The sequence below is a fragment of the Rhineura floridana genome, chromosome 10 (genome assembly GCF_030035675.1).
Source record: "Rhineura floridana isolate rRhiFlo1 chromosome 10, rRhiFlo1.hap2, whole genome shotgun sequence".
Lineage (NCBI taxonomy): Eukaryota > Metazoa > Chordata > Lepidosauria > Squamata > Rhineuridae > Rhineura > Rhineura floridana.
In genome coordinates, this window is record NC_084489.1 from 88,298,282 (window position 1) to 88,313,300 (window position 15,019).

General features: G+C 48.0%; 1 protein-coding gene across 1 annotated transcript; it reads right to left on the reverse strand.

Moving 5' to 3' along the window:
• Positions 1-8,687: 8,687 nt before the first annotated feature.
• Positions 8,688-13,219, reverse strand: GALNT4 (polypeptide N-acetylgalactosaminyltransferase 4). The gene has a single exon (XM_061586673.1). It carries the CDS (start codon positions 12,411-12,413, stop codon positions 10,647-10,649), a length of 1,767 nt encoding a protein of 588 aa, XP_061442657.1. The 5' UTR covers positions 12,414-13,219; the 3' UTR covers positions 8,688-10,646.
• Positions 13,220-15,019: the final 1,800 nt, after the last annotated feature.

Here is a 15,019-nt window from a genome sequence, read left to right on the forward strand (position 1 = left end):
TTTAAGAACATAAGAACATAAGAAGAGCCTGCTGGATCAGGCCAGTGGCCCATCTAGTCCAGCATCCTGTTCTCACAGTGGCCAACCAGGTGCCTGGGGGAAGCCCGCAAGCAGGACCCGAGTGCAAGAACACTCTCCACTCCTGAGGCTTCCGGCAACTGGTTTTCAGAAGCATGCTGCCTCTGACTAGGGTGGCACAGCACAACCATCACGGCTAGTAGCCATTGATAGCCCTGTCCTCCATGAACTGGTCTAATCTTCTTTTAAAGCCATCCAAGCTGGTGGCCATTACCGCATCTTGTGGGAGCAAATTCCATAGTTTAACTATGCGCTGAGTAAAGAAGTACTTCCTTTTGTCTGTCCTGAATCTTCCAACATTCAGCTTCTTTGAATGTCCACAAGTTCTAGTATTATGAGAGAGGGAGAAGAACTTTTCTCTATCCACTTTCTCAATGCCATGCATAATTTTATACACTTCTATCATGTCTCCTCTGACCCGCCTTTTCTCTAAACTAAAAAGCCCCAAATGCTGCAACCTTTCCTCGTAAGGGAGTCGCTCCATCCCCTTGATCATTCTGGTTGCCCTCTTCTGAACCTTTTCCAACTCTATAATATCCTTTTTGAGATGAGGCGACCAGAATTTAAAAATTACATCAAGTCTTTTCATCCATCTATTAAGTTTACATTTAATAGTATTTATTTATTTATTTATTTATTTATTATGAGATTTGTTAGTCGCCCATCTGGCTGGATAACCAGCCACTCTGGGCGACGTACACGATAAAACAATATATAAAACAATTAAAATTTTTAAAACACAGTAAAGCTAGCCCATTCCAAAAGCCTGCCTAAAAAACCAGGTCTTCAGGGTCCGGCGGAAGCTCATTATAGATGGGGCATGGCGTAGATCATTTGGGAGAGAGTTCCATAGGGTGGGGGCCACAATTGAGAAGGCCCTCTCTCGAGTCCTCACCAGTCTAGCTATTTTGACAGGTGGGATCCAGAGAAGATCTTCTGAGGCTGATCTTGTTGAGCGGCATCCCTGTCGATGCTGGAGGCGCTCCTTCAAATAACCTGGGCCACAACCGTATAGGGTTTTAAAGGTTAAGACCAACACCTTGAATTGGGCTCGGTACACAACCGGTAACCAATGCAGCTCCTTCAACACAGGAGTGATGTGATCTCTACGGCGACCACCTGTAATCAGACGCGCCGCTGCATTTTGTACCAGCTGTAACTTCCGAACCGTTTTCAGGGGTAACCCCACGTAGAGCGCATTACAGTAGTCTAGGCGAGTGGTGATCAGGGCATGTACCACCGGTGGGAGCAGATGATTGGGAAGGTAGGGGCGTAGCCTCCGTATCAGATGGAGTTGATACAGAGCTGCCCGACTCACAGCCGAAACTTGAGCCTCCATGGACAGCTGGGAGTCAAGAATGACCCCCAGGCTACGGACCTGGTCTTTCAAATGATAATCCGCACATCCCTTTTCTTGATGTCCTTCTCACTATTGAAGACAACAAAATAGCTACCGATCTCTACAGCAAACCCACTGATGCCCATACCTATCTTAATTGGAAATCCTGTCATCCAAAGCATATAAAGAAAAACATTGTGTATAGCTTAGCTCTGAGAATCAAACTTATTTGCAACAATGAGGATAAATACCAGAGAAGGATCAGTGAACTTAAAGAACACCTTCTTCTGAGAGGATATCCTGCACATATTATTGATTGCAACATCCACCAAGCCTCCATTCTCTCCAGAGAAAACCTCCTCCATCATAATGAGGTGTCAAAGAACAACAGATTCCATTTGTGGTAGATTTCCATCCAGCATGTCCTAACTATCCCCGAGCAATCAGGGACAGCTACCCATTGCTAGCATACTCTGAACATCTTGCTAGAGCCGTCAACAAGCTTCCTATTGTAGCATTTCGCCAGCCTCCTAATTTACACAGACTGCTAGTGAGAGCTGTAGTGAAGCCACCTATCAGCAATCCTGGGCCTCATCCTTGTCACGCCAAATGCTGTATCACCTGTGTGTACCTCAGGGAGACAGCTACTTTCAAAAGCAGGAGGACAGGCAGAACATATTACATCAAACAGAACATCACCTGCAGGTCCTGCAATATAATTTATGTCATCGAATGCAAAAGACCAGGATGTCATATCCAATACGCAGGAAAAACTACAACTGACCTACACACCCGCTTCAGAAACCACAAATCGGCAATCTTGACAAAAAAAAGTAGAGCAACCAGTTGCAAAACATTTCAGTACTGACAGCCACAGTCTGTTGGACTTTTCTATAACAGCTATAGAGATGTCAACAGATCCAGCAGCACTGACTGAGAGGGAGAACTTTTGGATATACTCTCTGGACACATTGGCACCACATGGCCTGAACCTGGAGGACAGTACCAGCATCACTTAGCTTCTGCCAATGAAGCCCCTCTGAGCATTCCATCCTCAAAGCTCTATAACTGCCTCTTTGGTAACAGCATTTGTATGTTAGCAGCTGATGAAGGCGGAAGCTGAAACGTTTTGTTAATACAATAAAAACCTGTTTTGTTAATCACAGTTACATGCATATATTTTTAAGTGATTAACAGAACCTTCTGGGATCCAGAGCAAGCTTGGGTGAAGTTCTGTTTGTTGCTTTCAAAACTCTCTCTCTCTTTGCAAATGCCCTTCCTCCTCCTGTCCTCAGTTCCAGAGTGTCCTGTCAATTCCAAAGAGCCATTCATTGTAGAAGGAAAAGTCCCCTGGAGGGCCAGGTGCTGGGAATTGTGTGTGCACCTGTGCACATCGACCACCTGTGCATGTAACTCAGGATTGCAATAGTAGCACCAGTGGAGGCCAGTCCATTAGGTCAAGTGGGGCACTTGGACACTCGAAATTCCACTCCTGCCCCCAAACTAAGCAATACCCCAGTCCATTCTCTGTCCCTTACATTAATATTCATCACATTTTGAGACACTCTGAACTCGTTTCTATCTATCTCCTGTGCTGGCCAACCATCTCTGGACAGCACAGCCAATCACTATCATCTCTATAGTGTCACTCGTGTCTGTGGGGTCAAAAATAAGCTTTTAAATAATCAACCTCTGTAGGAGTGAAGGGCAGGGGACCCCTCTGAATCTCCATTTTGATTTCATTTCCTGTATCGTCCAATGGATTAATCTAACAGCTGATCAGGAGTCCCTCAAAAAGGCATTGAAAGTACCATAGCATTTGGGGAGGATTGGAAACAGCCTCCTCAATCAATCAGATGCGTGCATTTCTGTCTGAGCCAACTAGATGCATGCATTTGCAATCTGTCTTTTGCTCCGAGGTTGACTTAATATTCCCTCCTTTTGCAAGCAGAAGGTTAAAGTTACAGCAAGCCTGAATTTTGCCCCTTTCTGTGTCCTGCCAGCCTTTGAAATCGGCAATATACTGTATCTCTCAGAGTTCAGTTTCTGGGTTCTTTACTGCTGTGTATACAGATAATACATTTTTGTGAGAGGAGTGGTGGCAAACTACCCCAAAAGCATATTTAGATGTGGTCTCTGATTAAATATGCCCTTTATTTACACTGGCAAACTTTCTGCATTACATTTCTAAGGGGACTTTACTGCTTCAAAAACACTGGTCAGCACACTCACGATCAGTAGAGGTTGGTCCATTTGGCCAAATGGGGCACTGCCCCACCTTCAGCCTAGAGTCCCACTTGCTGTCTGTTTCTTCCTCAGCCTCAGTGTTGCCCTTGTACAACTCAGCAAGGAGGGGGACAGGCACAAAACTAGAGCTAGTTTGTTCTGGCTGTCATTAGCTACTGTTTAGCCACCTTCCTTACCAGTTCATCACCACAGGGCCATGATCCAAAATGCTGCTTCAGATGAACAGGATGGCTTGATGCCACTCTGAGGCTCTAAGGTCTATGCCATATCACAGGCTGTTTCTGAGGTTGCAGTCTATACTCACTGGGAGTAAGTCCCACTGAACTCTGTAGAGTTCATGAGCAGGCATGCATAAGATTGCACTATGAGAGCCTAGAGAACTGAGTGGTTGTATGAGACCCTCAAGACATTATTAGGTTGCAAATCTGAGCTGATATACTCACCCCCTTGAAACCAAGGTTCAAATCCCCACACAGCCATGAAGCTCACTGGGTGACCTTGGGCCAGTCATTGCCTCTCAGCCTCAGAGGAAGGCAATGGTAAACCACCTCTTAATACCACTTACCATGAAAACCCTATTCATAGGGTCACCATAAGTCAGAATCGACTTGAAGGCATTTCATTTCCATTTTACATACAGGCACCATCTCTATTGCCTTTTGAAGACCTTCCTTTTTTCATCAAGCCTTTTAAGTGGAGATCTTTATCCCAGTCTATCTCTGTAATGGATTTGAAATGTTGTTTTACATATGGAATTGCTTTTAATTCTTGTACGTATGAGATTGTTTTTACATATGGAATTGTTTTCATTGTTGATGTATTTGCTGTGAAATAGCTTTAAGATATTTTATGGGAATCGATTAATAAATAGAAAATAAATAAAAATAGAATACTGTTCAGGAAACATAAGTCCACAGGCACTCTGGACACAGAGAATCTTTTGATTTTCATACACTCATTGGCTTCTGGATTTGACAAAGTTCAGCTAACTTGGGTTTGAATGTGTTTTGTCCTTCCAGATAGCTTTGATGTATTATGGAGAGAGAGGCCAAACTGTGGCAATTAAGAAATTTTGAAAGCACTTTTTGCAGCACTAATTGTGTGTGTGTGTGTGTCTCTCTATATAAAGCAAGAAGCATATAGGTTATTCTATAGTGCCAGCAAACGGTATCTAGTTCACGAAATCACTGTGCCAGATGGGGTTAGGTGTGTGTGGGGTGGGGGGAATTACACAAATTACTATGCATATTCCAAACACCTTGTTCTTTCTAGTAATTATTTTTGCCCGTCGTGGGCCTGTGGGCTAAATACTATAACCGATGTCACTTGTTTACATCCCTGTAATAGGCTGCATACACAGTGTACACTGAAAGCACATGTGTCCCCTGCCCGCTGCACATAAAATAATCCTTGTACTTTGTTAAAGGTGTTCAGAATTATAACTCTGCAAGGTGTAAACTACAGTTCCCAGGATTCTTGGCAAGGGGGGAGGAAGAATGTGCTTTAAGTTTACAGTGTATACGCCGCCTAAGCCACCAGAGGAAACAGGTAAGTGTCCGAAACTCGTCTTTCACGTAGACGGTGATTCAGTGCAAAGATCCACTTCTTCAGTCTCATTACATTCTTCCCTTACTGACACAAGGGGAACTCTCCTGGAATTAATATTTTTAGGGCCAAACCAGAAGAGGCAAGGGCAGCTGCGTCTGTTGTCCATATGTCTGTTCCTTTCATTTCTATAAAGCAGGATCAGAGTGAGTCCTCAACTTCACAAAAGGTGTGTGTATGGGGGGGGGGAGTTCCATTCTTGCTCAGCCACACACTTATCAAGCAACCCACTATTTTTGCGGTATTGGCAACAAGCTGGGAGAAAAGTGCAAACTATGTGAGCAAACATGGCAACTCCGTCTCATCCAGTCTGGCCTTAATCCCACACTTTCACTTTACTGTGGCAGGAAGAATACCAAAGATAGGAAGCTGCCTTCTACAGAGTCAAACAAACTGGTCTATCTAGCTCACTGTGGACCACATTAACTGGCAGTGGCTCTCCTGGGCTTCAGGGATCAATCCAGGGACCTTCTGTAAGCAAAGTAGATGCTCTAACACTGACCTGCAGCCCTCCCGAGGTACAGACAACAGGAAGTAACCTGTGCACAATTTATTTCATTCATTCCTTGCATTTATACCCCACCTTTCTTCCAAGGAGGTTAAGGTGGTGAGCATGGTTTTCTTTGTAATTTTATCCTCACAACAACCACATGAAGTAAGTTAGGCTGAGGGTCAGTGACTAGCCCAAAGTCACCCAGTGAGAACCTAAGAACCTGGTGGATCAGGCCAAATTGCCCATCTAGTCCAGTATCCTGTTCTCACAGTGGCCAACCAGACACCCCAATAGGAAGCCTGCTAGCAGGACCCGAGTGCAAGAGCATCGTCCCCAATTGCGATTTGCAGCAACTGGTATTCAGAGGCACGGTGCCTCAGAATGTGAAGGCAGAACATAGCCTTACCCTCCGTGAGTTCATCTAATCCTCTTTTAAAGCCATCGCTGCCTCTCGTGGGAGCAAATTCCATAGCTTTTATGGCCGAGTGGGGATTTGAACCCTGCTCTCCCAGCTCTTAGTCAGGCATTCTAACCACTGCACCACATATGAGAGATAAAGCCAATACATTGATTGGTAGTGCTAGCGTGTCCCAGTGTGATTATATATGGAAAGATGCAACGGCACACACTGTTCACAGTAAGATTTTTCATGGACCCAAGAGGTTACCTGGGGTGAGAATCAGATCTAAGGAGAGCTGCATTTCTCACAAGTATTTAAGTAAGGCTGCAGTCCTACGAATACTTACATGGGAGTAAGTCCCATTGAGCTGAGAGAGACTTTTGTGAGTTAACACGCATAGGATTGTAGAACATGCTGTGTGGCAGTGATGCGGGTCCTGCGGCCCTCCAGATCTTGCTGGAGAATATCCCCCACCATCCCTGACTGTTGGCCACACTGGCTGGGGCTGATGAGAGTTGGGAGTCCAACAGCATCTGGCATACCAGTTTCCCCATCCTTACTGTATGGCAAGGGCCTCTAATGTAAGAAGCTGCCTTATACCGAGTCAGACCATTGGTCTAGCTAGCTCAGTGTTGTCTACACTGACTGGCAGCACCTCTCCAAGGATTCAGAAAGGAATCTCCCCCAGTGTTGAGCCCCACTTACTCCAAACGCCTCAGAGCGAGCGGGCAGAGGAGAGCCTTGAGGGAGGGGGGAGTGTTAGCAACCCTTCAATTTCTCTGGATACTCCCCCGGGCGGCTTAGAGCCTGTTCCACCTGATAGCGTCTTGCCACCTGCAAGCGCGCTGCCAGAGCCGTTGGGGAGCAATCTCACACACACGCCAACTCCAACCCCCCAGGACGCCCTGCTTGGACCTTCAAAAGTTTCCCCACCAACTCGCTCCCCACCCTCTGAAGTCGAGCCGGCACCTAGCGAGCCTGTACTGTCCAATGAGTAGGCGGAGGCTCACCCCCCTTCACCCCGCACGAGACGACGCAAGAAGCAGTTCGGTCAGAGGGAGAGTCTTCGAAGGGGTCAGAGATTACAAGCGAAGACCTTTCCTACTTAAGGCGGCACCCCTTTGATTCAGGTGCTGAGTCAACTTACTCCATACACTGCAGAGGATACTTACTTAGCATAGTTAGCATCAGTTTGTGAGCTACTCTAGCCAGACCTATGAGACACGCTGCCCTTGATGTAACGGTGACTCTAATAAAGCAAGAATTACAGTAGAGCCCCACTCATACAGCGGGTTACATTCCAGACACCCACCTAAAAGCGAAACCTGCCGAAAAGCGGAACTCATTCATTAGAATGGTGCCCAACGCCCGAAAAATGCTGTAAAAGTGGAACAAGCGCCATATTAGTGGGGTCTTACTCTAATTGAAAGCCACAGTATTAGTGGAATGCGGCAAAGTGGGGCCCTACTGTATTGTCAGACTTGCCTCCAACTCCTGTGTCAAACTCTGTGCAGGACACCCACCCCTACCTGGAGACGCCATCAGAGACTGAACCTTGGAGCTTCTGCACGCAAAGGGGGTGGCATTACCAAGGAGGGAGGAAACAGAGAAGCGAGACAGGGGATTTGCAAAGGCTGAAGCAGCAGACCCCCCTGGCGGGCTAAGCGGCAGGAGGAGAAATAAGCAAACCTAAGAGTGTGCCTGCTGATGAGAAAAGCCCTCACCTTGCAAGAGGGATGGGCTCACCGGGCGACTCAGAACACAAGAGACACACTGGGGCTCTGAAGGCACGTGGGACTCACAAAGACGTAAGATAAGAAGCTTCACACTCGGGATTAGCTGGCAGCTGCTCTCAGGCATGGTTTCAGGCAGGGATTTCTCCCAGTTCTAGGTGGAGGTTGATCCTGGACCTTTCTGCATGCTAAGGAGCTATGGCCCATTCCTTTTACTGTATATCTTTTATGATGTGAGCCTGCAGAGAACCTGAGCTGTGAGATATGCAGGGTACATTATGTACACCACAGCCAAGTTCTGGCCAAATAAGGAATATATAGGGCAGATGTGGGGAACCTTTGGCCCTTCAGATGTTGCTGAACTTTAGCTCCTATCATCCCTGGCCACTGACCATGCTTGCTGGGGCTGGTGGGAGTTGTAGTTCAGCAATATCTAGAAGCCCAAAAGTTCACACACGCGCTATAGGAGAATTAGCCATACTAGAAAGAAAACCTCTTAACAGTTATAAGCCAGAGCAGATCACTGCTGAACTCCTATAAAAGTCTCAGGCTCTCCCACTGATCTGAGCAACAAGGAAACTCACAGATTGTCTTTTTCTTCAACCACTCTGCTTTGTACCTGCATACTGCTGTTAAAACAACTAGGTGGATACTGCAACAGTAATTACAAACATTTCCATTTTTAGTAACAAAATCCCACTCCGGTACAGATACTAAGGCCCCTAATTGTAAATTTGCAAAGAAGGCTGGGAATGGAGTAAATTATGTTAGTAGTGAGAGGCCAATTCCAGATTTAAATTGAAAAAAAGTTTATTTGTTTTTTTCAAGGAGTTTTTAATCACTTTTATGCATTGTGGAGTTATTTTTTTCCTTAAAAACAGACACTGGAAATCAGTAGTTTAAATTCCTCACAGTAAAATTTCCCAAAATAATTTCTTAATTCATTAAAGAACTGAAGTATAATTAATGCATACTTTCACTTTCCAGGTATCAAATGTTTCAGAAGCCTGTAAACAGTATTACCTCTCTGAAGTGAAGTAAAACTTAGTAGCAACACTACAGTTAAGATTGCCAATGCAAATTCTTAGTATAAAAATATTTATAAATCTTGACTTACACACAGACACAGACAATTATTGTATTCTTTTCTTTCCCACCAGAAACTGTATTGTTCATACACCAATGAAATACTTGTTCAGTTTTGCTTTTTTTCCATGTGGGAGTTATTAACGGCGCAATCCTGTGTATGTTTACTCTGATGCAAGTCCCACAAAGTTAAAGAGGACTTAATCTCTACTAAGTGGGTTCAGGATTGATGTCCAAGTGTATTATACATTGACACATCTTCAGATTAAGCATATAAACATTCCTTCATAAGAAAATATAAGCTTTTCTGAACTATTTAAAATAAGGCATATAGGGGGATAAAAATTGCATAGCTTAGACAAGCTCCTAGAGAAATAGTGCTTCGCACAGAGCTGCAGTGGGCACAGAATAGCAAAAAATGGTTAAAAAAACCCAAGGTCACTTGCAGTTATTCAAGACATTCTATGCCTCAGTCCTACCAAAGCATAGCATGATACTAAAGTACTACAGTGCTAAAGTGTCATAGAAATACCATGGCATATTATGTGCACAGAGGAATTACATCAAAACTACAGAACAATTAGTTTCTTATTACTGTCAGTTCTGATTTCTACAGTCATGATTCTAAAACAATAATAAGCCTCAAGGGTAGATTCAGACTATCATTTGCTTTGCACCACATATTGACACAGTCATCACATGATGGGTTCTCTGGGACACCAGAGCAGTCTTTGCCAACCCCGTGGCCTCCAGATGGTTTGGACAACTCCCATCAGCCCTAGCCACCACAGCAAGGGCATCAGGTTGGCAAAGACTACTCTAACATGTCAAAAATCCAATGCAACTTTGAGAAGGGGTGGGATCCACAGGAGTCCAATGCAAATGGGGCAATTTCAGGCAACCCACTTCTACAGAGACATCACCGCACAGCAACTGCAAAACTCACCCAGCAAGCACACTGATGGGATTTGGAGTCTGAAACATGGAGAGGGTGCCAGTTTGGGGGAAGACTGTCCTAAAGCTAAGAAATATTTCCACCCAGCATACTCAAACCAACTCTTAAGTGCAACACTTAAATTAGACAGCACCCTGGTGGTGATGTTTGATCCCCCTCCCCCCAAAAAACCCAGTTCTTTAGCCACATATTACAAGCATCATTTAACTCAGAGATGGGGAAACGGTGGCCCTCCTGTTGTTGGCCTACAACTCCCAACAGTCCTAGTCAACATGGCCAATGCTCAGGGATGATGGGAGCTGTAGTCCAGCAACACTTCGCGGGCCACAGGTTTCCCATCCTTGGCATTAATAAATTATCTGTACTATGGCTGTGTTTAATTGTCTTCCCGCGTTCTTCCAGTAACATGTAACATAAACGTTAAATAATCTGTAGATCAAACCAAGAACTATGTTGCTCCCAAAAGACTGCAATACAAATAATCATCGTTGTTTTTCTAAGCGAACACCTTAGAGTTTAGAATAAAAGGCACGTTGTATCAGAAAATCCCTAACACCTGGTTTTTTAGTCATTCACTGTAGTTCCCAAGGCTGTTAAAAATCCTTTCAGAAGTTACCTAAATGCAGTGTAACAGTTTTGTCTCTAGGACTACCCACTATCTGGATGGGGCAGTACTCTTGGACAGTGACTACTAGCTCAACAGGCCAATTCTATTTCTCAAACTTCCACAACTGATTTTTATCTGCCGCGTTACATGTCCTCATTTGTACGTCAGGGCGGCCCTCAGGGGTACGGTAAGCACTAAGGCACTTCCCCGAATGAGGATGATAAATGGTTCCATCTTCTTTAAAATGCCATATAATGTTTCCTGGGATGGCAAAGCCATCTTTCAGGCAGTTCCTCATGCCTACAAAATCCTTTTGTTCAGGAACCTCAGCGCAGAGTTCAGTCACGGAGTTAAACCTGATTTCTTTATTTGATGTGTACTCAAAGAACTGATTGCCCCCTTGGCCGTGGCATCCGAAGAGATTAACATGAGCCCCCGTAGGATTGTGTTCAGGTGAATTGTAGTCTAGGCACTCCGAGGAAATCCCCAAGCTGCGGATAGCTCCGTGCCAGCCAGGGCGATCCTCTGGTACATGTAAATTAGGAAAGATAGTTTTGAGATACCAGTCAAAGTTCTTGCATTTCAGACGCTTTCTTAGGAGTTTTCTCTCCAAGAGCTCTCCATAATTTTCCTTCCGTGCTGGGGGATTTCTGTTATAGAAGTGTTCTTTATATTCATCCATCCACACTTCTGCCGCCCGTGCTGTGTTCTGGAGGAAGTTTGGCCTGGCGTATGGAGCCCGCTTAGGAAAGACGTGCCCCACATGTGAACAAGGATGAATCTCCAAGAGGCCCCCACATTGCCATACTCTAAATGAGAGTTCAAGGTTTTCACCCCCCCAGACATCCATCCCCATGTCGTATGTACCAAGGTATTCAAAGTACTTTTTGCTCACAGCAAACAGCCCCCCGGCCATAGTCGGGGACCTTATTGGGTCGATCTTAGACTTCCGCCTTTGGCGCTCGTAATCGGGTACAGAATGCCACTGAAATGTCAGCCGCCAGTCAAATCCACCAATCATGGGCTCCGCCGACTGCATATAAAATTCAAAGGTGTTCCAATCGATGGTGTCAATAACTGGGCAAATGATCACGCTCTCATTCTCGGCAATCCTCGCTAGAAGCGGCTCTAGCCACCCAGGGACGCACTCGCAATGGCAGTCAAGGAACGTGAGGACGTCGCCGGTGGCAAAGGTGGCACCTATCAGGCGCGCCCGGACCAAGCCTTCCCGCTGGTTCGTCCTTATCAAGCGAACCCTTTTCAGGTTGCTGACGTACCTTTCGAGCTCGGCCTTGAGGTACACCTTATCACTCAAGTCATCAACGAGGATGATTTCTTTGAGGAGGATGGCCGGGGAGGTTTCTAGGACGCTGTGGATGGTGCGGAGCAAGGTGGACCAGGCCTCGTTGTAGAAAGCAATGACCACCGAGGTGGTGGGCAGCTTCCGGTAGATGTATTCTTTGGCTTTACACTCGGGCATCCTGCTGTCTTGGATGTGGCGGTGCAGAGAGATCTTTTGGCTGAGGTAAATGTTGATGGCGTACTTTTCCACCAGCTCCTCTTCCAGTTTCTTCTCCTCGGCGCTCAGCTGCAGGTGGGCAGGCTTCCCCCACTCCCCAGGGGCGCTGGCATCTGGGGGGGCTCTCTCGTAGACGGGGCGGGCCAGCTCCTCGGGCTGCTCCGCCCTGGCTGAGAAGCGACTCTCCCACGGCCTGCCTCTAGTGAGGTCCCCGTCGCCCGGGAGAGGCGCCTGGAAGCTGGGGAAGGACATCTCCACGGCGAAGAAGGCGACGACGGTGAGGACCCCCAGCAGGACGAGGCAGCCTCTGCCCAGCCAGGGCCCCCTTCTGGCCAGTCGGAGCCTCCTCATGGCGAGCGGGCCGAGGCGAGCGAGCCTCCTTCTCCTCCGGCAAAGCCAAAGTTCGAGGGCGTCTCGGGCCGCCTGGCTGGGGCGGAGCGGAGCGGAGGCCCCGGGCAGTTCCGGGCTCGCGGGCGCTCCGCTCCTTCCCGGATACGGAGGGAGGCGCCGGCGGCGAGAGCTGGGAAGGAGCCCGAAGTCCAGCGAGGAGGAGGAGAGGAGGAGGAGGAGGAAGAGGGCGAGCCCCGCGGCGCCCGACCCACCGCCAGCCCCCTTTCTCCGCCTTCTCCTCGCGCCTCCCCGGGGCAGCCCTCCTCCCACAAGCACCCGGCGGCGGCGGCGGCGGCGGCTTCCTCAAAAAGTTGTCCTTTAAGGAAGAGAAAGCGGGGTGCGAAGGAGGCGGCGGCGCCTCGCACCGCCCAGCCCCGAGGAGCGCTCCCCGGCTGGTTGCCTGCCCTTCCTGCCTCCTCGGTCGCCCGCCCACCCCGTGTGGGCCGGTCCCACCCCCAGCTGCTGAGCCCGCCGGAACGGGGCAGCGCCCAGAGCGCAAAGCCGAGGCGCGCCCTTACCCGCCCGCCTGGGGACAAGGCAGCGGCGCTCCGCTGCGGAGGGAAGGCGCTGCGCCTTCATTGGGGGCCGGGGAAGCGTCTCGGCCGGCCTGGGGGGCCCGCCTTGCGCGGACGGCGGGGGCCAGAGAGGGGCAAACCCGCCACGCGACGGCGACCACCCTTGTGGGCATTTCATCGGGAGGCGTCGCGGAGTTTCTCTTTGCCGCGGGGGTGGGGGACCCTTTCAGCCCGAGGGCCGCGTGCTGAACCCCCGGGGGCCAGTGGGGGGGCGGGGGAAGTGGGAGGAGCCGTTAGGGCGGCTTGCCTTTGGCTACTTGCCGGCTGTGCAGAAGGTGAAGGTCTTCACGCCCCGCCGCTCGCCCCCGCCCCTTTCTCGCTCCGTCTTGGCGAGCAAGTGGCGGCATGAGCTGCTGTTGTCTTTGCTGCTAAGTTAGACGCAGCGGTTGCTTTTAATTATCGTTGCTGTTTTGCATTTCATCAGATCGCGCACTGCCCTGCGAGAGGAAGGGTGGCGTACGGAAAGAACAGTCACTCAGTGGTCACACGTCCTTCCTTGCCGGGGGAAAGAGCTTGCAAAGGGCTTGATGGAGAGGCTTGCAGGGCCACACCTGAGGTTCCCCACTCCTGTTTTCTTGATCGCGGTGTTGGTCCATATTAAAAATAGTCCAAAAGTGATATTAGGGCAGTACCTTTATTACGCATTACTATCTTAGCATTAGGAAATTTAGGCTCCGGGTAAAAATAAATAAATTATAATGCCATGCTTTTCAGTGAAAGCGCCTTCTTGGAGTGGAGTCATTTTTTCCCCCATTCTGTGGGGAACATGTCATTGGAGGCGGGCGGATCTTTATAAGCAGAAATAGGCTTTGTGGATATGCTCACTGGCATGGGAGTGTTTTGTTGCTTTTAAACTGCTAAAATGTCTGGGTTGTATTCCACTAAGGCCTCCTCAAGAGTAGTTCAGTGGGCTGGATCCTCACTGCTGCGTCAGCCAGAGGGAGAAATCAGGTGTGCCGTTGAGATGAGGAGTGGCTGCTTCTTCCATGATTGACTGTGCCAGCTTTCGCCAACCTGGCCTCCAGATAAGTTGGGCTACAATTTCCATCAGCCCCAGCCAGTATATTGGCTGGAACTCATAGGAGTTGTATGTCCAAAACATCTGGAGGGCACCAGGTTGGCGTAGGCTGCCCTATGCTGTATCACCCAGAGAAAGAGAGTGGGTGCATGCCTTTCCCCACCAGCAGTGGCTTTTCCTTCAAAGTGGAACTGATAGCATGCTTCATGTAACGTTATCGACTCCACATTCTCGGAGTAAACACTGCAAAACTGCAATCCTACACATCCTTACTTGGTAGTAAGCCCAGATGGAAATAAGCAAGACTCGCCCTCAAGGGAAATGCACATAGTCTTGCAGTCTAAGGATACATTCTCAATGCCCTTTAAAAGGCTAGCAGCCCTACAACGCCTGTACCATCCTACCAAAATTGCAATCAAGGTGACTAAAGTGCTCCCTCCCCGATAACATAGAGAAAAGGCTCGTTTTGGTGTCTGGAGCCAGAAAGTCAAACGTTACTCTCTGTGGTAGTGAAGATACAACAATCAAGTAACAAACAAGTTCCAGCTCTTGAGTCAGCTTTAATGCCTTCAAGTCGATCCCGACTTATGGTGACCCTATGAATAGGGTTTTCATGAGGCTGAGAAGAAGAAGGTCACCCAGTGAGCTGCATGGCTATGTGGGGATTCGAACCCTGGTCTCCCAGGTTCTAGTCCAACACTCTAACCACTACGCCACACTGGCTCTCATGTGTATGTGTGTGTATGAAAAAAAAATGAAATGGGCTGCCTTCAAGTCGATCCCGATTTATGGTGACCCTATGAATAGGGTTTTCATGGTAAGCAGTATTGAGAGGGGGGTTACCATTGCCTCCCTCTGAGGCTGAGAGGCAGTGAGTGGCCCAAGGTCACCCAGTGAGCTTCATGGCTGTGTGGGGATTCAAACCCTAGTCTCCCAGGTCGTAGTCCAACACCTTAACCACTATACCTCACTGG

Excerpts from the sequence above, each read along its gene's own strand:
- GALNT4 (XM_061586673.1), bottom strand. The coding sequence starts at position 12,413 with ATGAGGAGGCTCCGACTGGCCAGAAGGGGGCCCTGGCTGGGCAGAGGC.